This window comes from Trachurus trachurus (assembly GCF_905171665.1).
Source record: "Trachurus trachurus genome assembly, chromosome: 22".
NCBI lineage: Eukaryota > Metazoa > Chordata > Actinopteri > Carangiformes > Carangidae > Trachurus > Trachurus trachurus.
This window is the reverse complement of record NC_139907.1, coordinates 9,932,380-9,953,912: the sequence shown is the minus strand read 5'-3', so window position 1 is coordinate 9,953,912 and position 21,533 is coordinate 9,932,380. Positions and strand designations below refer to the sequence as shown.

At 40.1% G+C, this 21,533-nt stretch overlaps 3 protein-coding genes across 4 annotated transcripts; 1 reads left to right on the top strand and 2 right to left on the bottom strand.

Annotated features, from left to right (window-relative positions):
* Positions 1-194: 194 nt before the first annotated feature.
* tp53i3 (tumor protein p53 inducible protein 3) lies at positions 195-3,974 on the bottom strand. 2 transcript variants are annotated; one of them, XM_083998954.1, is made up of 7 exons: positions 3,875-3,974; positions 3,137-3,213; positions 2,877-3,050; positions 2,274-2,537; positions 1,588-1,795; positions 705-901; positions 195-605 (listed from the first exon to the last, which is right to left on the bottom strand). In XM_083998954.1, exons 2-7 carry the CDS (start codon positions 3,188-3,190, stop codon positions 408-410), a joined length of 1,095 nt encoding a protein of 364 aa, XP_083855080.1. In that variant the 5' UTR covers positions 3,191-3,213; positions 3,875-3,974; the 3' UTR covers positions 195-407. The 2 variants fall into 2 exon arrangements, with proteins under 2 accessions (XP_083855080.1, XP_083855079.1); XM_083998953.1 differs by having other exon boundaries at positions 198-605; positions 1,588-1,800; positions 2,270-2,537.
* Positions 3,975-5,123: 1,149 nt separating this feature from the next.
* cenpo (centromere protein O) lies at positions 5,124-9,420 on the bottom strand. The gene is made up of 6 exons (XM_083998022.1): positions 9,268-9,420; positions 8,958-9,109; positions 8,080-8,239; positions 7,707-7,978; positions 6,730-6,889; positions 5,124-6,044 (listed from the first exon to the last, which is right to left on the bottom strand). Exons 1-6 carry the CDS (start codon positions 9,287-9,289, stop codon positions 5,935-5,937), a joined length of 876 nt encoding a protein of 291 aa, XP_083854148.1. The 5' UTR covers positions 9,290-9,420; the 3' UTR covers positions 5,124-5,934.
* Positions 9,421-10,004: 584 nt separating this feature from the next.
* slc5a6b (solute carrier family 5 member 6) lies at positions 10,005-21,281 on the top strand. The gene is made up of 17 exons (XM_083998326.1): positions 10,005-10,242; positions 11,234-11,341; positions 11,841-12,299; positions 12,394-12,459; positions 13,134-13,185; positions 13,283-13,350; positions 13,635-13,789; positions 14,999-15,139; positions 16,222-16,351; positions 16,688-16,776; positions 17,745-17,857; positions 18,151-18,221; positions 18,315-18,401; positions 19,368-19,543; positions 19,631-19,737; positions 19,839-19,960; positions 20,593-21,281. Exons 3-17 carry the CDS (start codon positions 11,952-11,954, stop codon positions 20,728-20,730), a joined length of 1,863 nt encoding a protein of 620 aa, XP_083854452.1. The 5' UTR covers positions 10,005-10,242; positions 11,234-11,341; positions 11,841-11,951; the 3' UTR covers positions 20,731-21,281.
* Positions 21,282-21,533: the final 252 nt, after the last annotated feature.

The window sequence follows — 21,533 nt, the reverse complement described above, 5'->3', positions numbered from 1 at the left end:
TTTCTGTTGTTTTCTGTTAGTCCCATGTAAATTGACACGTCAGTCATTTTTTTGGTCTCCTGGGACTAAAAAGTAAGCCTTTATTCAATGTTATTGCAAAATCACTTTATTTCATGCTCTTAAAAATAATATTACGGTAATAATCAAACAGTCAGCAAGAGTGTGCACAAAATAGCCTACTGATAACAAACATTTAGAGGTGAGTAATCTTAAACCATTTATCACGATTGTGACCATACAGAACAAAATGTGGACAGTTGTATTAGTGGACATAGCATGATCTACATTTGTGTGAGAAAAATAATTTTCAAAGATTCGTTGACATGATAGATCACATGTGTTTTTCAAAGCAATTATATTTCTGTAGGGATATATCACATATCTGTTAAAATCACAGTAACTGTTCATCATTTATTTTCCTCTTCTTGTGGAATCACGTTAATGATAATCTTCCCCATGTTCTTGTTGGCCTCCATGTGCCTGTGAGCCTCTGCAACGTGCTCCAAGCTGAAGGTGCTGTCAATCACCGGCCTCAGGGAGGTGTCCTGCCCTGAGAAATGTGGCAACACTCTGCTTGTAAAGGCGCTGACGAGGTCGGCTTTGTACTGCGAGGGAGGAGATACAAAGCACACATCAGTCTCAGTAACACGGACAGGTAAAAACAGACCTGTTGAGTTTTACTACGGATGATGATGAATTCTCACCTGGAGGCTGCGAGAGCGGAGGAGGCTGCTGAGCAGGTGTCCTCGCTTGGAGAGCAGTTTGCCCAGAAGATCTCCCTCGACCGTCCTGCCACCCATGGTGCCGTACAGCACCCACCGGCCGTCCATGGCTAAGCAGCTCACATTTTGCTCCCAGTTACACCCACCGATGCAGTCAAGTATGACGTCTGCTCCCCTGCCTGTGGAATTACAACACAGTCATTTCTCTCAAACTGTGATCCAGATTCTAGTTATGACTCTGACCTCCTAATGGCAATATATATTTAGTTTTATTTAGCTTTTTTTACATTCTTGTCAATAATATAGCCTCATATTGAATTACTTTATACAATATTACAATAGATTGTAATGTAATGTAATAGATTGCTATGATCATTTACCACAAAATTAGGAATGCATCCAGTGATGTTGTGTATTTTTCTTCTTGTCAACAAATCTTGTGAAAATACCAGAATGAACAATGAACTACTTGGATCTTATCCTGTAGTCAGAAATATTTACTATTAGACCAGCAAAGGTCTTAATCTACAGCTGAAAATTGTCCCACACAAATTTACAGTTTAAATTTACTCACAATTTAAAGAGATGGGTCTTTAATGGGATTTGTTCACCCAAGAAATATACTACTGCTCCAATAACAACTGCTTTAAGATGTCAATTAAGATCTGATATGTTTGTCTTCACTCAAAAGAATTACCTTGTGGCAGAGACGTGTGTTACATTTTGCATCAACATTTGTTTGACATAAATAACCTAATGGGAGTGAAGATGTAGAAAACCAAAGGAAAATTCTGCAGAACTTTTTCATCAGTAATTCACTGTAACACGCAGCACAGTGAAGTGTCAGTGCAACTACACAGCTCACCTCCTGTAAAGCGGTGAACTCCCTGTGCAAAGCTCTCCTCCTTGTAGTTAAACCCGGCCGCTGCTCCCAGCGCCTCGACCATCTTCAGCTTCTCTGAGCTCCCTGCGGTCACGACGGGCACGGCCCCGAACAGACGAGCCAGCTGAACGGCGGCTGTTCCTACTCCACTGGCTCCAGCATGAGTCAGCACCACCTCACCTTCCTTCACCTGAGCTGGGATGGAGAAGACAGAGGGCACAGCTCATCAGCCTGGTGTTAATAGTTAGTGAAAACACACGGGGTGCGAATCGATACGTTAGCTTTTGTATAGTCACACTGAAACGGGTAAAAACTTAAAGCAGAAGTAAGCGATCCCGTCGTTTTGGCTAACTTCTTGTCAGCCGATGGAGTTAGCAGTCCCCGCCCTCGTCCCTACGTCACCACATTCACGCGCATCCCTTGGCTGCACACACAGAGAGGACTGCCCCTTTATGCCGTTCTCTCTCCTCACTGGATAAAGGTTGTAGGATACAAGGAACGTTTTCTCCTCGGCTTACAGCAGAGCAGAGTGACTGACAGATCCGTGTTTTTTGATTGCTGTCGGAAGATATAACTATTTAAAACTTATATTATTACAAATATTCTACTTACTTCTGCTTTAACTTCCTTGTTTGAGGTAGAAAAAAAACTAATTTTGTTATACCTACGAGAGCCAGCAGCTGAAAAGCGGTGAGCCAGGCCTCTGGGATGGCAGCAGCCTGGCAGAGAGTGAGGTCCGGGGGAACGGGCATGAGAAGCTCCTCGGGCACAGCTACGTATTCTGCATATCCTCCTCCACAGAGCAAAGCCATGACTCTGTCCTCGGGCCTCCAGCCTCTCTTCACCCCAGGGCCCAGTGTATCCACGGTCCCAGCCACTTCCAGGCCGATGATGTCGCTCTCACCTGAGGGAGCAGGGTACAGCCCTCGCCTCTGTGGAAAACACAAAAACCAAGTGTTATGAGACATCTGAATCTTGTTGCTCTGTTTTCATAAAATAACCACAGTGACTCACATTAGATGGACAACAGGAGATCATATTGACAGTAAGGCAAGGCAAGGCAAGGCAAGGCAATTTTATTTGTATAGCCCGTTTTTACAAACAGTTTGTCTCAAAGGGCTTTACATGGCATCACAACAACATCCTCTGCCCTTAGACCCTCACATCGACCGAGGAAAAACTCCATGGAAAACCCTTTTAACAGGGAAAATTTAGAGAAACCTCAGGGTGAGCAACAGAGTAGACTGTACTGTGAATGTGCATTGTTGTACCTGTAGTAAATCTGCCCTGTTGAGGGCAGTTGCATGAACTTTAACCAGGACTTCTCCATCTTTAGGTTGAGGTCTGGGGACAGTCCGCAGCAGTAAATTCTCCGGTCCTCCTGGTACGTCGACACACACCGCCCGCATCATCTTGGCAAAACTCGAGCAACACTTGCGCCAGGCCTACGAGACGAGGTCAGACAGGCGTCTTAATATTTACTTTAAAAAACCACTGGAGCAGCTTTAATGAAAACTTTTGATGCACTTACTGTCTGTTGGGTGTTTCCCAATAAAAATCTCCCAGTGTGCAGGATGTGATGCATCTGACAGTCGCAGGCAGTGGCAGCTGAGATTTGATTGACAAATGTGCAACAGATCAGAGAACACCAGTTATTATTATCATTTTTAATCATATCTTCATGTAAAATAATTATGATTCTTGATATAAGTTATGTGATTAATCTGATTTCTTTTTAATTCTCCTTCTCCTTATTTCTGCTATGCTGATTTTTAAGCTTTTACACAGACATGTTTAAACCACATTTTTATATTTTTTTTAAAAGAAAGAAAGCATTAGTGGCTTTTTTAAATCTCAAAACACAGACAGAGGCCAATTATGGTCCAGATTTGGGTGGAGCACTAACAATCAAATAACGATGCTCATAACAGAACTATTAAGCAGAAGTACCGAGAGGGGGGAGTAGGAAGCAGTAGTAATAAAACAGTACTGGTTTGACTCTGTGGTCAGTGAATTACCCAGGATTACATAAACAGCTCGTTTCGCAACACGGACGCGCTGCAATGTCAGGAGTTCACCTTATGCACATTTAAGTATCTTAAAGTGTCAAAACTGATTCACCACTTATTCATCACTGATTAAAACATAGTTATTATCACAGGTTCGATCAAAAGAAGAGAATGTTCAGCTCTTAAAACCAGCCAATAGGAGCTGGCCATTTAACAGCGCGTGGAATTATGCTGAAGTATTTAATCAAAGATGATCTTACCAGATGAGGATGTCAACAGCTGATCGACGACTTTGAATTGACTGGGACAGTTTTTAGGAGGTTTTGTGGAGCCATGATGATCCACGAGCACGACGTCAGTTTGGCGCGGGAGGGATCGAACCGGGAAGGAGGCAGGACCTCCGGTACCGGCGAGTTAAAGGGACACAGCAGCACTGCTTTTATAGGCCTGCTTTATTTTTTTGTTTTTCATGCCTACATTTCACTTATACAAATATTATACACATATAAATGTCAATATGGGATTCATATTTAAAAAAAATAATAATAATAAAAAAACCTGTCATTTATGAACAATACACAGTTAATATTTATATGCCTGTTGTTAGTTTGGCCAGTGTACAGTGTAAATGGAGGCCGCACTACAATGAATATTGACTATTTTCTCGATATCAAATTAATAGTTTGCTCTGAAAGTTTTTTTTTTCACGTTTTCAAAGCCCAAGATAATATTTTAAAATGTCCTAAAACATGCTGAAAGTAAAAGTGATGTTCTGAAGAAGAAAACAAGTTAGAAACAACTTAAATAACTAATCACTAAACCACATATTCATTTTTCAACTAATAATGTCAGGTATTATTCAGAAAACACACAAGAAGCAATATAAAGTATACTGTGTAGATACTTGGGGTTTATTTTGGTAAACGTTTCAAACATTAGGTTTTGCTGGGGAACATATGGCATCAGTATTTGTAAGACATTATGATAATACATAGAAAATGTATTAAATGCGTAGTGGTTTGTTATTACAACAGCTATAATGTAAAGCTGAAAAATACTTTCTCTTTTGTATTTTAGGAGTACTGTAATTATATTACGATGACAACATATTCCAACACTTAAAATCTAATTTAGACCTAAAAACTTTTTTTTTTTAATCATGTCATGTGAGACTGAAGTGGCAACATTATTCTCCTGAGCACTGAGTCATTGTTATTTATCAATTGTGTAAGCTGCTAGAAGCCCCGTGACTCTGCTCTTCAGGCAACTGGAAATTCAATCTCTCAACAGCTCACTTGCATTTACTAATAATCCCTTCCACTTCACTTTAAATACAATGGGGCTATTATATTTCACACACTGAGACGGCCATAGCAGCAGGCACTCCTGTTTTTAACTGCACTCTGGGGGATGATGCACACAAATCAGGTAAGAAGAAAACCACATTATTGGCTTTAATTTAAAATTAAAAAGTGACAGATTAAGTGAGAGAAACTGAGTTGAAGACATGTTTTTTTTTTTTTTCCCTCTGAGCCTTTGTACAAATGGATGAACAGTTCAGAAGATCTTTGCTGCTGAGGGAGCTGCGAGTGTTGAACCAGAGAGAGGAGAGAGATCTGCAGCAAAAACTGAACATGCTGGACAAACAGCATCGCTACAGCTGCAAGATGCTTCAACAGAGACGGGACTCGCTGATGAACGAACAGAGGAAAGTGGTGATGGTAAAAATCTGTGAGCCTAAAGCCACGGTCACCATCGCCATGAGAGAAATTGGAGAACACACGAACACCGACGCTAACTTCAGAGGAATTCACACATCTGATGGGACAGGTCTGTCCTCCAGAAAGTCCCAGTGTCACGACAATGGATCTGAACCGGTGGAGCAGAGTCGGACGGTGTCGGCTCCACCTGCGTCGGTGAAACCCACCGCAGCTCCGGTCAGACACAGAAGCAACATCCGGAGCATTGTGTCTCTCATGCAGATGAAAAAGATTGCAACTATTGACTCAATATCGCAAAAAGAACTGGCCAGGCAACGACAGAAAGCCCGAGAGGAAGCAGAGCGAGTGAGGCAGCTCCAGAGAGACATGTTACACAAGAGGGTGACAGATTTCTTACAGAGTCTCAAGGACAAAGAAAACGTGGAAACATTTGAGGAACCTGAAAGTCATTAACACAACTTCGTCTTCTACTCACAGCTCAACATTTATAACATCAAGACAATAAACAGTTTTTTATTATAAACAATAAGAATGAAGTATGTACATAGTCAGTATGTACATACTCAGTTTTTTTTTTGTTTTTACTGAATATCAAATAATCAAATAATATGCCTCATCTTTCTCATAGTTGTCAAAGCTTTGTGCACAGGAGTCTCCATGAGCAGGCTGCAGTTGTTCTTCCACTCTGGGGAACCAGGAAGCTCCTTGTCTGCAAAACAAAGTAGTAAAATAGAATTCAATAGAATAAAATTATACAAAACGGATTAAATGTGTATGCTTAATAACAGCATTATTATATTTTTTAGCAGGGGATTTTCTATGTTTTCTATGTGGACTTTCTTCCGAATAATTTATTATTGTATATTTTACCTTGCTCAGTTCATACACAAGCTGTACATTTACTTGTATTCATGCCCATCCACACTGGGCAAAATTACTGATCAAGCAACTGTACATAGGTTTAATATAGCCTTTCTTCTCTATTTAAATAATTTTGTACATAACAGTACATATTTTTGTTTACGTATATTTGTACATAGTGAATGTCTTTATATTTTATTCCTTCCTTTTTTTTTACTTGTCCTGTACTTTTCTGCTACTGTTGCAAGTGAATTTCCCACAAGTGCGATCAATAAAAAGTCTTATGCTAAAGTCAATACATGTAAAGCTCAGTACTATACACATATTAAATAGGATAAATATGTTTGTCACAGATGCTCATGCATACAGATGTAATACCATAAACTTATTTAACACACTAACTGCCTTGAAACTCATCTTCTCAGCTTGTGATGTTTAAGGCGACACTGATTCTTTCCTAATTATTTAGTCTAATAAACAAATAAAACAACCACTACCAACTATAGTCGTACAAATATGATTGTCCATCCTACCTTCACATTCAAAGTGGACTCTGGTGGGCAGGCTTCTGGTGTGGTCTGAGTAGTCCAGCGTGCAGAGAACAGCGGGCCTCCCTCTGGGCACATTCAGCATCAGCACCAGTATCGAACACAGGACGTTACTCTCCATCACTTCGACAGACTCATGTTGCTCCTATAAACAGGTGGGAGGACACAATGAGACATAATGAGAACAACTAGCAGATTGCTCCACCGCTACTACACACATGGTATTACTGTGAGTTTCAGTTTTTGATAATAAAGTGTGTTATTGCCGATTGTGGCCTCTGTACATCATTTTTTAATAACACTATCTGAATTTTACAATAAACGTTTGTTAAGGTAATTTTATGCAGGGAACAAAAGTAACAGAAAACATACACCCAGCTTTGGAACGACCTGCCCGAGGAGATAAGGTGTGTAGACTCAGTGTCGGCTTTTAAATTACTTCTTAAAACCCACTTTTACAGACTTGCTTTTCTTTGATTCTCCTCTTCTTTCATCATCATCTATTTTATCTCACAATTTTACTCAGATGTTCTTAGTTTTACTTTACATCTTCTTCTGTAAGTAAGTAAGTAAGTAAGTTTAATTTATATAGCACTTTTCATAGATAAAATCACAAAATCTGTATTAACTCTTTTATCTCACCTTTTCTTACTGTATCTTATTGTATCCCATTTTATCTATTTTTATCATGTGTACCCCCTTTTTATTTATTTTATCTAGTCAACTGCATCCGGCATTTTAATTTGAGTCCTCCTGGTTTCAGTTTCTTGTCGGGTTCTCGTATTGCCTGTGTTGCTGTATTGCTTGGGCGGTCCATCTCTTATGGTTTTATGACCTTTGTGACTTGTCTCTTATATGTTGTTTTGTGGAGCACTTTGTAAACTTGTGTTTTTAAAGGTGCTATATAAATAAAGTTATTATTGTTATTATTTAACCAAATAACAAAAAACAAAGTCTGTCACCTTAACAAGCTTCAGCTGCTGTTTGCGTCCAGCAAAGCCGTTGAGGTGGAGGCTGAGGGTGTCCAGGAAAGCCCTTATGTTGTTCTGCATGTTGCTCTGCTCAGCGAGGCTGTTCAGGGGGATGAACGGGGGAACGTTATGACGACTGATCCTCAGCTTTGGCTTCAGATCTATCTCCAGGTTGTAGGTGTCCAGGTAGACTCCCTCAAAAGCCGTGGCCACAGATACGCACACGGCTTTGCCTTGGTGAGTCTTTATAATGTCATACCCACCTAGTGACAACAGAAAATAAACAGGGAGGGTTAAGAGAAACTAAGACAGACTGATAAAGAGTCTGAGACATATGGCACATAAAACAGCTGGATGTCAATACCGATGAGGTGATGAGCATGTAGAAGATCCTTCAGTTGTGTGTGTCTGGCCATCAGCTGCAGTAGCTCTGAGTCCGCCGAGTCCCCAGAGTCTCCATCCATGTCCTCCTCTTCTTCATCTGTACACTGTCTTTGCATAGAAGTCCTCAGTCTCTGTAGACGCTGCAGCAGGACAGACACAGAACAAGTCATCAGCTTTTTGGTCAAAATTTCTGTTAATGTGAACAGTTAAGCAAGTGGAAGATGAAATGATCCCCAAAAGGCATAAAAGTTAAACATGATGAAACACTCGTTTGCAATATTTTACACAATATCAGTGTATTGTTTTTGTGTTTCTACAATTTTGGGTGAAAAGGGGAAACATGAGGGATGCTTTTTCACCTGTACACTCAGCTTTATTATGAAAACCTGTGCAGTTTATTGTAATTTAATGACAGAAAAGCATTCAATTTGCAGGGGCCCCAACAGTTTCTTCTACAATATGTACAGGACATACAGAGGATCGAAATTACGTTTCTCTGAGACCCTCGATGCAGACAATAAACATTTAAGACAGGCTACAAATCTAGAATATAGGGGCATATAAAACTCAAGGAGAAAGAAAGAGAAAATATACATTTCAAAAAGTGCAATGTTTTATTTTAGATTTTTTTAAAGCTTATGGACTGGTTACAGTGTATGTGTGCATGTACAGTTCATCATACAACACTGATAATTTGTGTTATCTCATGCAAACTTACTAAGATAAAAATCAATTACTGGCACACAGCACTAGCATTATATTTCTCGTGTGGACATAATTTAAATTACAACATAGATAGCTTGTGTTATCTCGTGTATGCAAACTTAACGAAGCTATGAGCAACATCTCATGCATCACCTCCAGTGTTTGTATCTCTGCCTTCAGCTGATCTCTCCGGATCCTCAGCGCCTCAGCTTCAGCCTTCAACCGGTTCACACGACTCTGCTGCTGGGGAAGACCTTTACGGCTCCTCGCCCGAACCTCCAGCAGACTCAGCTGACTTAAAACACCTGAGGATAAAAGGATAATGAATAAAAACTCGCATTTATCGACGTTCAGACGGGACATAAACAAGCTGTTAGCATTAGCACAGCATTAGCAGTAGCATCGTAACCGTGTCACAATAAGCTCCTTCGCTGAAGTTGTAGCTTCATACAGCCTGAGTTACCTTTCTTGGGTGCTCCGTCCATGTTTCTGTAAAGTTGCTGTTGTTGTTTCGTTTTGTTTTTTAATCTATTTCGTGTTTGATAATGTGAAAATAGTCGCTACAAGCTACAAGTTTTTGATTTTGGCGGCTCCTGTTTGCGTCATCATATTGCGACTCTGCCTACAGCTTCTTCTTCTTTAAAAAAAAAAATGCTTTATTGACAATTATATACAGAACAATAGTGTTTTGGCCAAGGATATACAAAAAGACTAGGGGAAAATAAATAAATAATCAATTAAAAAAATGAATATATTAATTAAATAAAAATTTGACCAAAATAGAGTTTGTTTTTAATGCCTTTTGGTTTTCCAGTCCATAGTGGTGCTATCTTTTTACAGTCTATGGGTGCTATACGGATATAGTTCGTGCAAAAACTTTGTGAAACTTGGTTTGGAGTCGGTTCATTTTTTTTGTTTTTTTTAATGAATGTGATATTTGCTTAAAAATAAAATAAGTTGTACAAAAAAATCATTTTCTTGCAGCTGGATGATCGTGTGTCCGGTTTTCCTTCCAATATAGTTTTGTACATCTAACCAAATCGCTTTTGTGTACATACAGTGATAAAACAAATGTAATATACGTAGTTTCGTCATCCACGCCACAAAAAGTACACGAGTATTCAATGTTATCTTTTGCATAACTCCGCCCACGGCTCTGACCCCGGAAGTGAATTCAAAACAATTTGTAATCACATGTGGAGCCAGATCAGGTGGTGGGTTGAGTTAATACTCCGTGAACTTAAGACACGATAAGATCACAGGTGTTTTTTGTTTTTTTCTAGAAAATGTTACGTCCTCCGTAACGTCCGTAAGCTGTTGTCGAAATATACAAACACGGTGTTTTTAGTTAACATTGCATTCTTGAACATTGCTCAATGAACAGCAACATGGGGCCACAGCTTCACCCGGATGACAGCAGCAGTGCTGACATGTAAAGGTGAGTCTGTCCCCGTGGAGTTTCACCTGTTCAAAAGCCTTTTTAAAACCACTTTACTCTGTCATTGGTGCAAAATTTCATGTTTCAAGTTCATGGTGTTAATATGCTGTTAGTATATTTATTATTTCCTGCTGTTCATATTTTTTTGATATTTTCTCATGTTCAGTGGAGCCCAGCAGCTGTTGTCAGGTTTGAGGGTCAGTGGGTCAAGTCAGTAGCTGCAGTGACACATCTGAATCAGCAATGAGTTATTTATAACTACTAAAGATTAAATAACCATGGCAATGTCTTGCAATAAAGTAAGAGTTCAATTTATTAGTTTTGCTTTATTATTTTCTCTAGAATTTAGCAGTCAGTCATTTGACAGAAGATTAATCAGCAATTATTTTATAATGGATGACTCACTGGAGTTGTTTATTTAGCACAAATACTGATCATACTCTGATCTCCAACTTCTCTAATGTGAGGATTTGCTTCTTTTCCTGCTTTGCAAAGGGCATGTTTCACTCTTAACTGACATCTATGAGGCAAGTCATTGAGAAATCAGCAAATGATGTTAATCGGCTGTAACAGCTATAAAACTCATCATCATAATGGAATTAAGTTATGTAGGCAAATCCAGCAAACTATAACTACATAATCTGGAGTGAAAAAAGTTTAGAAAATACATTTAGAAAAGTCTCTCTGTTGAGACACTGAACAATTTTGCTGAAGTTTAAATAATCCCTGACCTTGAAAACCTGCAGAGATTGGCTGCTGCTGTTTGTCTTTTTGGTTTTGTTTACACGATGGCTGCAGAAAGCCACGGTAGCAGGACACTACCCCTTTAAACCTCACATTTCCAAAGCAGCAGTCAGTATTTTTGGATCAGGATAATAAGGGGAAAGTTGACACAGCTGGTTGTTTGACCTTGGTTTATCTACACTGAGTGAGTCCTATTTCACAGGCATTGGGGCTGTGTCATGTAACAATGTGTTTCTGCTGCAAACAGGTTGGTTAAGGTGGCAGAAAAGTCAACAGACACTTTATCCTCTCTCTGTTTTCCTGGGAAGGAAGGAATCTGTCAGAAAACCAGCTCAGGGGAATCCAGAGTATGAAGGTTTGTTTCTTGGCCTGTCAGCTACAGCTGCAATGATCGGTTGATAAGAAAGTTAATTTTGCAGCAATCTTGATAATAATTGATTTTTAAAAAAAAAAAATTTTAAAGGGAAAAAAACCTATTAAGTACAAATTCTCAGGCATAAATATTTTCTTGGCTTCTTTGGCTTTTGTCGGTTGGTTCTGGGTTGAATATCTCACCTGGGACTCCTGGAGAATTAGTACAATTATTATTGATTACAAATAGTTTTGACTTTTGTCTGAAAATTTGTCACAGCAAAGAAGATAATTGAATTTTAGTATACAAGAAGCTGGAAATAGCAAATGTTTTATAAAATTTTTGTTCATAAAATAACAATATAATAAGGGGTTATTGGATTGTAAAAGTTATAAATGCATTAATTTAGACCAAAGCTTGAGTGTGTTTGAGTGATTTGCTTGTGGGAGCGGTGTCTGAAGTTTATTTCCAACACACTCGCAGTGTTTTCTTTTTCTTCAAGGCTCTGAACTCTCCTGACTGATGGGTGTGGACAAAGAAGTTTCCCATCCGTCTGACTGTGCGACTGCAGGAGGAAGAAACCTTCTCCGTCTGCAGCCAGGGGACAAACACAATGGACCCGTCCGACCAGAAGCACTTTGCTGTCGTGGACTATGTGATATTTGCCATCTTGCTCGCTGCCTCTATGGGCATCGGCCTGTACTACGCTCTGTCCGGTGGACGCCAGCGCACGACACAGGAGTTCCTATTGGCGGACAGGAGCATGCGCTGTCTGCCCGTGTCCCTGTCTCTGATCGCCTCATTCCAGTCCGCCGTGGCGATCATAGGCGTGCCGGCAGAGATCTACACCCATGGTACTCAGTACTGGTTCATCGGCTGCGCCTATATTCTCGGCCTCCTCATTCCAGCTCATGTTTTCATTCCAGTGTTTTACAGACTGCGGGTCTCCAGTGCTTATGAAGTACGTTCAACCTGTTTTGCTTTGTTTTTTTTTCAGTTGCACTGCATTCACATTGGTTCCTGACCTACAAATCTCATGCTGTTTTGTTTCACAGTATCTTGAAATGCGCTTCAACAAAGTTGTGCGTATCTGTGGAACTTTGACCTTCATCTCTCAGATGGTGAGTGCAACATTTACTGCACCAATCCGGTCCAGATTTTCTCTCCCAATAACAAAAAATCTAATTTCTCAAGTTCATTCTATCTGCATGATACCAGTGCATCTTCTCCATTAATTAAAATTTGTGCACTTCTCTGCAAGCAATTAGGAATTATGATGATTTTTAAGATTCAAAACACAACAGTTTTACATTGAGAAAGAAACTGTATTTAATGTGTATCAGTCATGTCTGAGCACATTTGTTTTGTTAACTGAATATGACGCTACATGTACGAACTGGAAAAAGTGGAAACATTTAGCCTAGCTCTGCCAAACAGTAAATTAAAACCTGCCTATCAGAGCCTCAGGTGCTCATAAATTTACCTGCTATATCTTATTTGTTTCATCACCATCTGCAGGAAACACGACATGTGATACCAGACAAACTGAAGTGTAAAAATGACAATTTGTGCTTCACATTTAATGTGTGATATGTGCTATGATGGAGCTCCTAGCAAGAAGCAAAGGGACATTAACTATTTTTTAAATGAGGCCATATTGCCCAGATAATAATTCTGTGCATGAGTTTATTTTAATAAAGCCTAAATAAAAGAGATGCGTCTTTTATTGGCTGCAGAATCTTTGTTTCTTTACCTTTGTAAAGTCTGATTTGTCTTTTTATTGACTCGGCTACAGGTTATCTATATGGGGATCTGTGTGTATACTCCAGCCTTTGCACTTAATAAAGGTATGAAAGATTTTTTTTTTTTCCCTCTGACTTTGTAATTTTGAATGGATCAGATTTGCAGTTCAACAGTTCAACTTGCTACTGTGTTTTGTTTCAGTTACTGGATTTGAATTATGGGGAACAGTGCTGGCCACTGGCCTGGTGTGCACATTGTACACAACACTGGTGAGTTATTAAGGATCATTTTCAAGTAGTTTAATATGACATTTGAATATCCAGTCATGACTATCTGGGGCTGTTTCTGTGAATCAACAACACTACTCTTTCAGGTCTTGGTTAATTGACTCTTCTAAGGCTTTCCAAAAATAAAATTGGTACCCAAAATCCAATAAAACAATGCTTAAATCTGTCAGAAAATGCCATCACTCATAGAGAGAAATACAAATGAATCATGGTTATAATACTGGATATAACAGATTAATTCCCAGGTGTTTGTCTGTTCCTGACAGGGTGGTTTGAAGGCGGTCATCTGGACGGACGTCTTTCAGACCGTGGTGATGTTTGCAGGGCAGCTGGCTGTCATCGTGGTGGGTGTGCAGAAGACCGGTGGGGTGTCTGAAGTTTGGAGGAAAGTCTGGGAGGGAAACCGCATCTCCGGTCTGGAGTAAGTCCGTACTGTAGTTTGTGGGAAGAACGACCAACGTCAGTGATGGACGCAGAAAAATCTACTTTGATGAGAGCGGTTAGAGTGAAACACAGCAGTGCAGAAGCAGGATGAATAACAATGCAAAAAGTAAAAATACAAAAAGTTTCACATACACTGACAATACATCCATCCATCCATTTTCTTCCACTTATCCGGGGCCAGGTCGCGGGGGCAGCAATCTGAGCACAAAAATACATAAACCAAACTCTTAACTGAGCAATCCTGCTGCTGCACTGCTGTGTTTCACTCTTAATACTCTCATCAAAGCAGGTTTTCCACGTCCATCCCTGACGTTGGTCATAGAATCTGCAAGAAGGTCATTCAAAGATTGTTTTATTTAAGAAAGCTGAGGACTTTTCATGTAGAGAGCTCCCTCATGAGAATGTTTTATTAATCTTTTGTTGAGTCCGTATCGCATTTTCAATGACCTGCTGGTTTGGCAGCCTCAGCCTAGTTAATAAAAACAGACTAAACATTGTCGTTAAACAGTGCAGAGAGTTCATCAGCACAGACTTTGATACGCTGTAGGTCAGGTCTATCACGTCAGGTGTGTTCGGAGAGCAAGATCCTGAGCATCCTCTGAACAGGGAGCTTCGGCTATTGCAATCAGGAAGGAGGCTGTCCTCTTCCAGGAAGGTCGGGTCTAATAGATACCTGAGATAATTTGTTCCAGCAGCTGTTAAATATTTAAATCAGCTGTAGTTGATGATTTGATGTGATGACAACTTCACAACTTGTAACTTGTACTTTTTAGGTAGTATAATTTTTTTTATCATGTATTCTGGTATTTCTTGTATTTCTACGTATTAATTCTATGATGTATTCTTGATGTGTTCCTACAACACTTTATGTGTTCTATCTTGTGTGTTATTGTGCCAACGGCTGCTGTACATCAAATTGCCCCTTGGGGGACATTAACGATGAATCAATCAATCAATCAATTCAGGATTCGCGTGGTTGGCGGTTTACAGCCCAAACCTGCTTTAATTTAACTGATCTGGACTTTTCCCAGACAGGGGGAGCTAGTTAGTGAAATCATCACTGGTTTTACTGAAATGCTCATTATTTCACTCTACATCCCAGAGCACGCACTTCCTCCTCTGACATCCTGAATGACACTTTGTCTCACATTTTGTCTCTGTGTTGTGTTTTCTCTCTCACGCTCAGCCTGAATCCAGATCCTACTGAGAGACATACTTTCTGGACTCTGGGGGTGGGCGGGATCTTCCTCATGCTGTCTCTGTACGGAGTGAACCAGGCTCAGGTCCAAAGATACCTCAGCGCGCGCACGGAGAGGGAGGCCGTCAGGTGCGCAGGCTGCCGACTCAGATGGCTTATCTTTATTTTAATACTCAACACCCTGAACTTTGATTGAAAGCGTTTTGTCACACAACACGATGTGAAGGAAAGTCAAGGCATCTCTAAAAGCATTGGTTAGATAAACAACAGATAACACAAGTATGTTATGTAAAGTCTCCGGCTGATTGAATGACAAGCTTTGTTCCTCTGCAGGTGTCATCCTCGACCTCGGTCACTATGTCACATGTATTTGCATTGTAAATGAGAATTTGATGAGTTTGAGAATTTCAGCCACATACAAACTCTGTGGCTAAATGTCACCTTTAGTTTGTTCAATGACAGTATTGATCAGTGTTGGACAGCCCATCTGATGTAAAAATGTACAAATATTCATCATTCCCAAAGGCTGAATAAGACTAACTTTGGTTCAGAAGGGAATATCTTGGATTTGCAGATACTCAACATCCTTAACAGATAAATCCCAATCACTTCTCCTCCAGCACCATCATCAGGCCGAAACTGTAACTTCAGTCATTTGGTTTATAACCAACTATCAGTAAAACTGTGTAAATCATCATCATGCCAACATGCTAAACTCAGATACTGAAAGTGATTCATATTACTTACTAAATTATTATATTACATTTACATTAACTCATGCTGTTGAGGCTTTTATTCAGTGTGATTTACAAATGAGACACACGTCACTGAAGCCCCAGTGGTTTGAGTGCTATACTATAATATTAGATCTGCTGAATATTTGCAAGGAGGTCTGAACAAAGAAGTGCACGGAGAGCACATGCAAAGTGCATGTTTACAAGACAAGACAAGACGAGATTAACTTTATTGTCCCACAAAGTGAGAAATTTGTTCGGGGCCATTCGTCCATGCTGCAGCCACAACACAAAACATACGATTACACACAATCACAAACGTACAATAGATATGGGAAAGGAGGTGTTTGTATGACTGTAGACTTGGCCTTGTTCATGTATTATTCTCGGTTCTCAGTATTTAAATCTCAAATATGAATGTGTTTGGTAAATAATCTTTAAATACAAAGCGATGTTTTCCCACTCGTCTCCCTGCAGGTCGTGCTACATGGTGTTTCCCTCCCTGCAGGTGGCTCTGGCTCTCAGCTGTGTGATGGGGCTGGTCATGTTTGCACGTTACTGTGGGGAGGATCACTCCGACAAGCACGGCACCTCTACGATGGACGCGGTGAGTTTCAGTGGGTTCTTTATATTAACATTTTGAGCAAATAACCCGCTGATGTATTTGCATAATTCTCTGGTAAACATCTCTTTTTTTACATTTATTTATTTTTCCTACTTTCCTGATCTCTGAGGATATTAGCATGAAGTATGAAAGTGATGATTGTGCAGGGATGTACAAAGAAAAAACCCCAACAGGGCACATAGAGCACCACAAGTATTTGCATATTTCATATTAGTCCTTTCTGCCGTTTGTGTTTGTCACAAAATTTTATGTATTGACTCATCCATGTATATGCAAACCAAACTGAAGAGATGTTGTCACATGTCGTGTTTCCTGCAGATGGTGATTTACTTTGTGATGGATATGTTGCAAGGTCTTCCAGGACTGCCTGGACTGTTTGTGGCCTGTTTATTCAGTGCAGCGCTCAGGTATGGAAATCTCGCCACAGTTTTTAGTCAGCCTCAACATGAACCCAACCCTATCACCTACTGTATGTTGTGTCTCACCGGCAGTCAGCATGTCAGTAGCTCTGATCCAGGGCAACGTGTGTCACTTCCACCACAAACACCAAAGATGCTGCAAGGAGTTCAAGAGCATCGGCTACTAGTTATTAGTTAAAACACCTCTATGAAGTTTTCACATTTCACATGTTGACCCTTGATCCCAGTGAAGTCTTAGGTGTATTTCACCTTTCACACTTTCAGAATCAAAGTAAAGTTAAATTAAAGTAAATTGGACTGTATTTTTAAATGGTTATTATATTTGGCATTACTAGCAGAATCCAAATCAGCGTAACACAGCAGCACCACAGACAATTAGTTTTAGTTAATTAATTTATTTTATTGACACAATTAAATCCAACATTGTTCCAATACAAAGTATTAAACTGCAGTCTATATCAATATAGTTATATCCATCACTGATTGTTGGGCATTTAAATGTAGAGTGTAATTAAAATCTCCTAACACTACAGATCTGATGCAAGTGGAGTGAAATCAATGATTGTGGTGCATAATCTAAGATAAGATGACAACAACAGCAAAAACAGTATCTATTAGCTATAAATATACTGTATACCGATACAGTTTAAACAGAGACAGTAACACAGCGAGCAAACAATTAGTCAAAGAAAAACAATTTAATACAAATACAATTACCTAGAAGTGGGAGTTGTGGTAATTGGATTTTATGTGTTTCAAAGTGGAGTCAACACCCCTTCAACACAGTTTCAACAAAATAACACTGCATTAGGTTTAGCTTGATGTACAAAATAAACTTCAAACTCAGTGTTAAATCCATTAGACATCGTCTGCTCTCAAACACTGTGATGATTTAGTTACAACAGAGGGTGAAGAATCCGTTTAGTTAATTGATTGTTATATAATGTGTTGTGCAGCACCATCTCCTCCGCCTTTAACTCTTTGGCCACTGTGACCATGGAGGACCTCATCAAACCACATGTCCCCACCATGACGGAGGCCAGAGCGACGCTGCTGTCCAAAGCCTTAGGTGAGTTCTCACACGACACAGAGCACACAGTGATAAATAAACAGTGTGATCATTCAAATTCAAACCTTTAATAAATCCTTGGGGTAATTATCAGCCAGTTTTTGTTTTTTTTAACGATCATTTGTTTAACTGTATCATGTATGTGGCTATAAACTTTGTGCCCTGAAAGATAAATGCAGAAGCAAAAGGAATAAATCGCATTTTCATAGCCAAAATCATTTATCTCAGGCATTTAATTAATTATTTCTGGATTTATTTATTTATTTATTTATTTATACTTGTGTCGTTTGAAGCCATGTCCTATGGGCTGCTGTGTCTGGCCATGGCCTATCTTACCCACCTGATGGGTGACTCGGTTCTGCAGGTGAGTTTACAGTTCGTGCAGTGAAATAACACCCAACACTTTACTTTACCTCGCTAAATCTGCACTGATTTACATTTTACATCCGAACTCCAGGGGGCTTTGAAAATCTTCGGCATGGTCGGTGGTCCCATCCTTGGTCTGTTCTCCCTCGGCATGTTCTTCCCCTGGGCCAACTCCACCGTAAGTTGAACCACATCAGTCATGAGACGATTAACAGCATAATCTTATGATCCTATACAAACTGCTGTGCTCAATTTGGTCATAACTTTCATGGTCTAAATTATTTGATTATTAATTTATTATTAATTATATATACATTAACATGGAACAGAAACTACATGTTTTTTGGCTGATAGCAGCAGTGTGTCTAGTGTGATTAAGCTCCCTCCCCACATAGTGAGCCAATAAGGCTGACTATGGTTATGAATTTAGCTTCTTTTTTTTTTCTTTTAAAGAGGAACTAAGCAGGATTTTTCCCATGGCTATGCTACATTTTTACCCTAATTAAAAAGCTCTGGAGTAATTGTGATAGTTAACTACATGACTTGTGACTTGTTACAGTGAGAACGGAGGCTCTCTGCCTTCATGGCTGAAAACCAACTTTGCAACATCAGTGTAGTACTGTACCTGGCCGCCGCCCCGGTGTCCCAGCTCTCGTCTCTGCGGCACCGCGACACAAACACGCTCTGTAACCCGTAATCTTTTATTTATGACAGTTAAGACCACGCAGATATACACATCGTAACATCGTATATGTTATATAACGTTATCCACCGCTCCATGGATTGATTTTTCGCCGGCTTCGTTGTAAACAAATGCACATGGGCGAGAGGAGAGTTAGCAAAACCGACCAGACTTGCATAGTTCCTCTTTAAGTTTTCATTATTTCACATAAAAAAGTGGAGAGAAAAAGTATTTTCTAATGTTTTATTTTGTGTTCTGTGTTCCTACATGGATTCAAATGCAGAGAGGAGACTCTAGTTCCTAATAGATAAATGCCATATTTCCATCATTGATCCTTGTCATGTTTGTTCATCAATAACATCGCCTGTGCCCTCTTTTACTGCTTTTACAGCTGTTTTATCTCAGCGTGTCACACTCCAGATTATTTGCCTAATGTGGCCACGCTTTCTGCTGTTATCACAGGGCGCAGTCACAGGTCTGGGCGCCGGTCTGGCTGTGGCTTTCTGGATCGGCATCGGCAGCATCGTCACCCGCGGCGCTGGCCCGAGAGCGGCTGCGCCCGACTGCAGAGTCCTGCTGCTGTCCGACAACACGACGGCCACCACTATTCACACTGCACTCAGTAATGTCACACTGAGGTATACAGTAAATCACACACACACATGGCACAGTTTGTTTTGTTTCTATTTCTCGTGTTAATCGCGTCTCTTTGTTCTAATCTCCAGCCGACCCTCTGGACTCAGGAGATTTTATTCGTTGTCTTACATGTGGTACAGTGCGTTCAACTGCTTCACAGTCATTTTAATAGGCCTGGTCGTCAGCTTCCTCACAGGTAGGCTCACCTGCTCTCGTCTCTACTGCAGCAACTTCTGCTTAGAGTCAGATATAGTTTGACTGTAGAGTGATCAAACGTGTTGTATGTTTTGCACTCAGGCCCAATGAAAGAGGAGGACGTGCCACCAGGAACAGTTTACCCTCTGTTGGGGAAACTGCTCTGTTTTCTGCCTGAACGCCTCAGAAAGAAGCTCTGCTGCGTGACTCCTCTGGGACAGACGGTGAGGAAATGATGGTGTTGAATTACAGAACGAGGAACACACACAGACACACAGAGAGTAATGTTGACATCTGCACATACACAATAATTGCATTTTAATTTAAAAGTCCCATATTTTAAACTTTTACATTGTTCCATTAGAAGTTTTGATGTCAATTAAAAATAAATATTTATCCATCTATTACCCATCTGTCTCTTTCACACACTCTCTTTCTCTCTCTTCTCTGCATCATCTCTCCATCCGTCTTTCTCCCTCTCTCCATCTGTCCCATCCATATCACTCTCTTCATCCATCTCTCTCTCTCTATCATCTCTCCCACTATCTTTCCATCTGTTCATCTCTCTTTCATTCTCTCTGCCTCTCTCCATCCATATATCTTTCTCTCCCTTTCTCTACATCTATCCCCATCCACCTCCATCTCTATTCATCTATCTTTCTCTTTCCTCCCATCTGTCTCTCTCTCTCTCCATCTATGCCATCCATATCACTCTCCATTAATCTGTCTCTCTATCCATCTCTTTCTCTCTCGTGTTTAAGTCCTGGTTATGAGCAGTTGAATAAATCATTTTTCTATCATCATACTTTTTCTTGATTAAATCAGATTTAATTAAATTATGAACTTATTTTTCCAGCGCTCCTCTCGGCCTCCACAACACAAAGAAAGCAACGGCGCGGCCTTTCAACAGGAGGACGGAGCGTCACAGGAGGAGACGGAGACTTTTCTCCCTGATGCTCACGCTCCTTTTGTGGAGCGCGAGACAGCCGTGTGACTGCACAGGCTCTTCTCATCTGAAACTGGAAAACCGTTAAAACACCTTTAAACAAAGTAGCAGCTGGACAAAAATACAGTCGATTGTTGTCGACTCTGCTTTGCCGTAAAGGCTGAATTTCAATTTTTGCACTGTGTGATCCTGCAGCGAGGTCAAAGCTAAACAATGTCCAGTCAACACTGGAGGTTTTATTTTAATGTACTGGCATCTCCATGTTACCTAGAAAACACTTGTGTGCCACTCAACCAGAACGTTTTACATACAGTCACGTGATTTACATCAAACTTCAGGTGTCAACTTCAGGTGCACGATCACTGATTGTAAAAACACAGCATCACACTGTTACCTGTGTCCACTGAGCTTTAGAGCAACTGAAAAGATTTTATACTGTTATTTATCTCTGTATATAATTGACTGTTGCAGCTGTATGAAAGGTCCTGTGTCATACTGTTAGGAGATAAATATGTATGACTGACATTTGGCTGTAATGCAGCTGAAACAGAAAAACACCCTTTTCTAAAAAAGGATTAAAGATTTTGTAGTCAACTCTTTTCTTGGTTTTGTCCATTTGTTTCTCTTCAGTTGAATGAGAGTTGAGTTTGACAGCATGAACGATGCGAACGTTTAAGAGCCTCTCCTCATACAGTATATTGTGCATGATTTTGGACTTTCACCTGCTGTATATGGCCTTACTTAGTTTTCCGTGGTATGTTTATTAATAGCCCTGCTTCACAAAGCTGCTCTGTGCTTTAGAGTCCTAAACACAGGGTTGTATGATTGTTAAAGTCCATAAACACGACATA

Bases quoted from the DNA above. Each gene is read 5' to 3' on its own strand.
- slc5a6b (XM_083998326.1), top strand. From the start codon at position 11,952: ATGGACCCGTCCGACCAGAAGCACTTTGCTGTCGTGGACTATGTGATA. The intron at 19,738-19,838 runs GTAGGCTCACCT...TTTTGCACTCAG, and splicing joins GGTCGTCAGCTTCCTCACAG to GCCCAATGAAAGAGGAGGAC. The intron at 19,961-20,592 runs GTGAGGAAATGA...TTATTTTTCCAG, and splicing joins TGACTCCTCTGGGACAGACG to CGCTCCTCTCGGCCTCCACA.
- tp53i3 (XM_083998953.1), bottom strand. From the start codon at position 3,190: ATGCATCACATCCTGCACACTGGGAGATTTTTATTGGGAAACACCCAA. The intron at 3,051-3,136 runs GTAAGTGCATCA...CTCGTCTCGTAG, and splicing joins TGGGAAACACCCAACAGACA to GCCTGGCGCAAGTGTTGCTC. The intron at 1,801-2,269 runs GTATAACAAAAT...TCTCCATCCCAG, and splicing joins TCAGCTGCTGGCTCTCGTAG to CTCAGGTGAAGGAAGGTGAG.
- cenpo (XM_083998022.1), bottom strand. From the start codon at position 9,289: ATGGACGGAGCACCCAAGAAAG. The intron at 9,110-9,267 runs GTAACTCAGGCT...TTTTATCCTCAG, and splicing joins GGACGGAGCACCCAAGAAAG to GTGTTTTAAGTCAGCTGAGT. The intron at 8,240-8,957 runs GTGATGCATGAG...GTCCTGCTGCAG, and splicing joins CAGAGATACAAACACTGGAG to CGTCTACAGAGACTGAGGAC.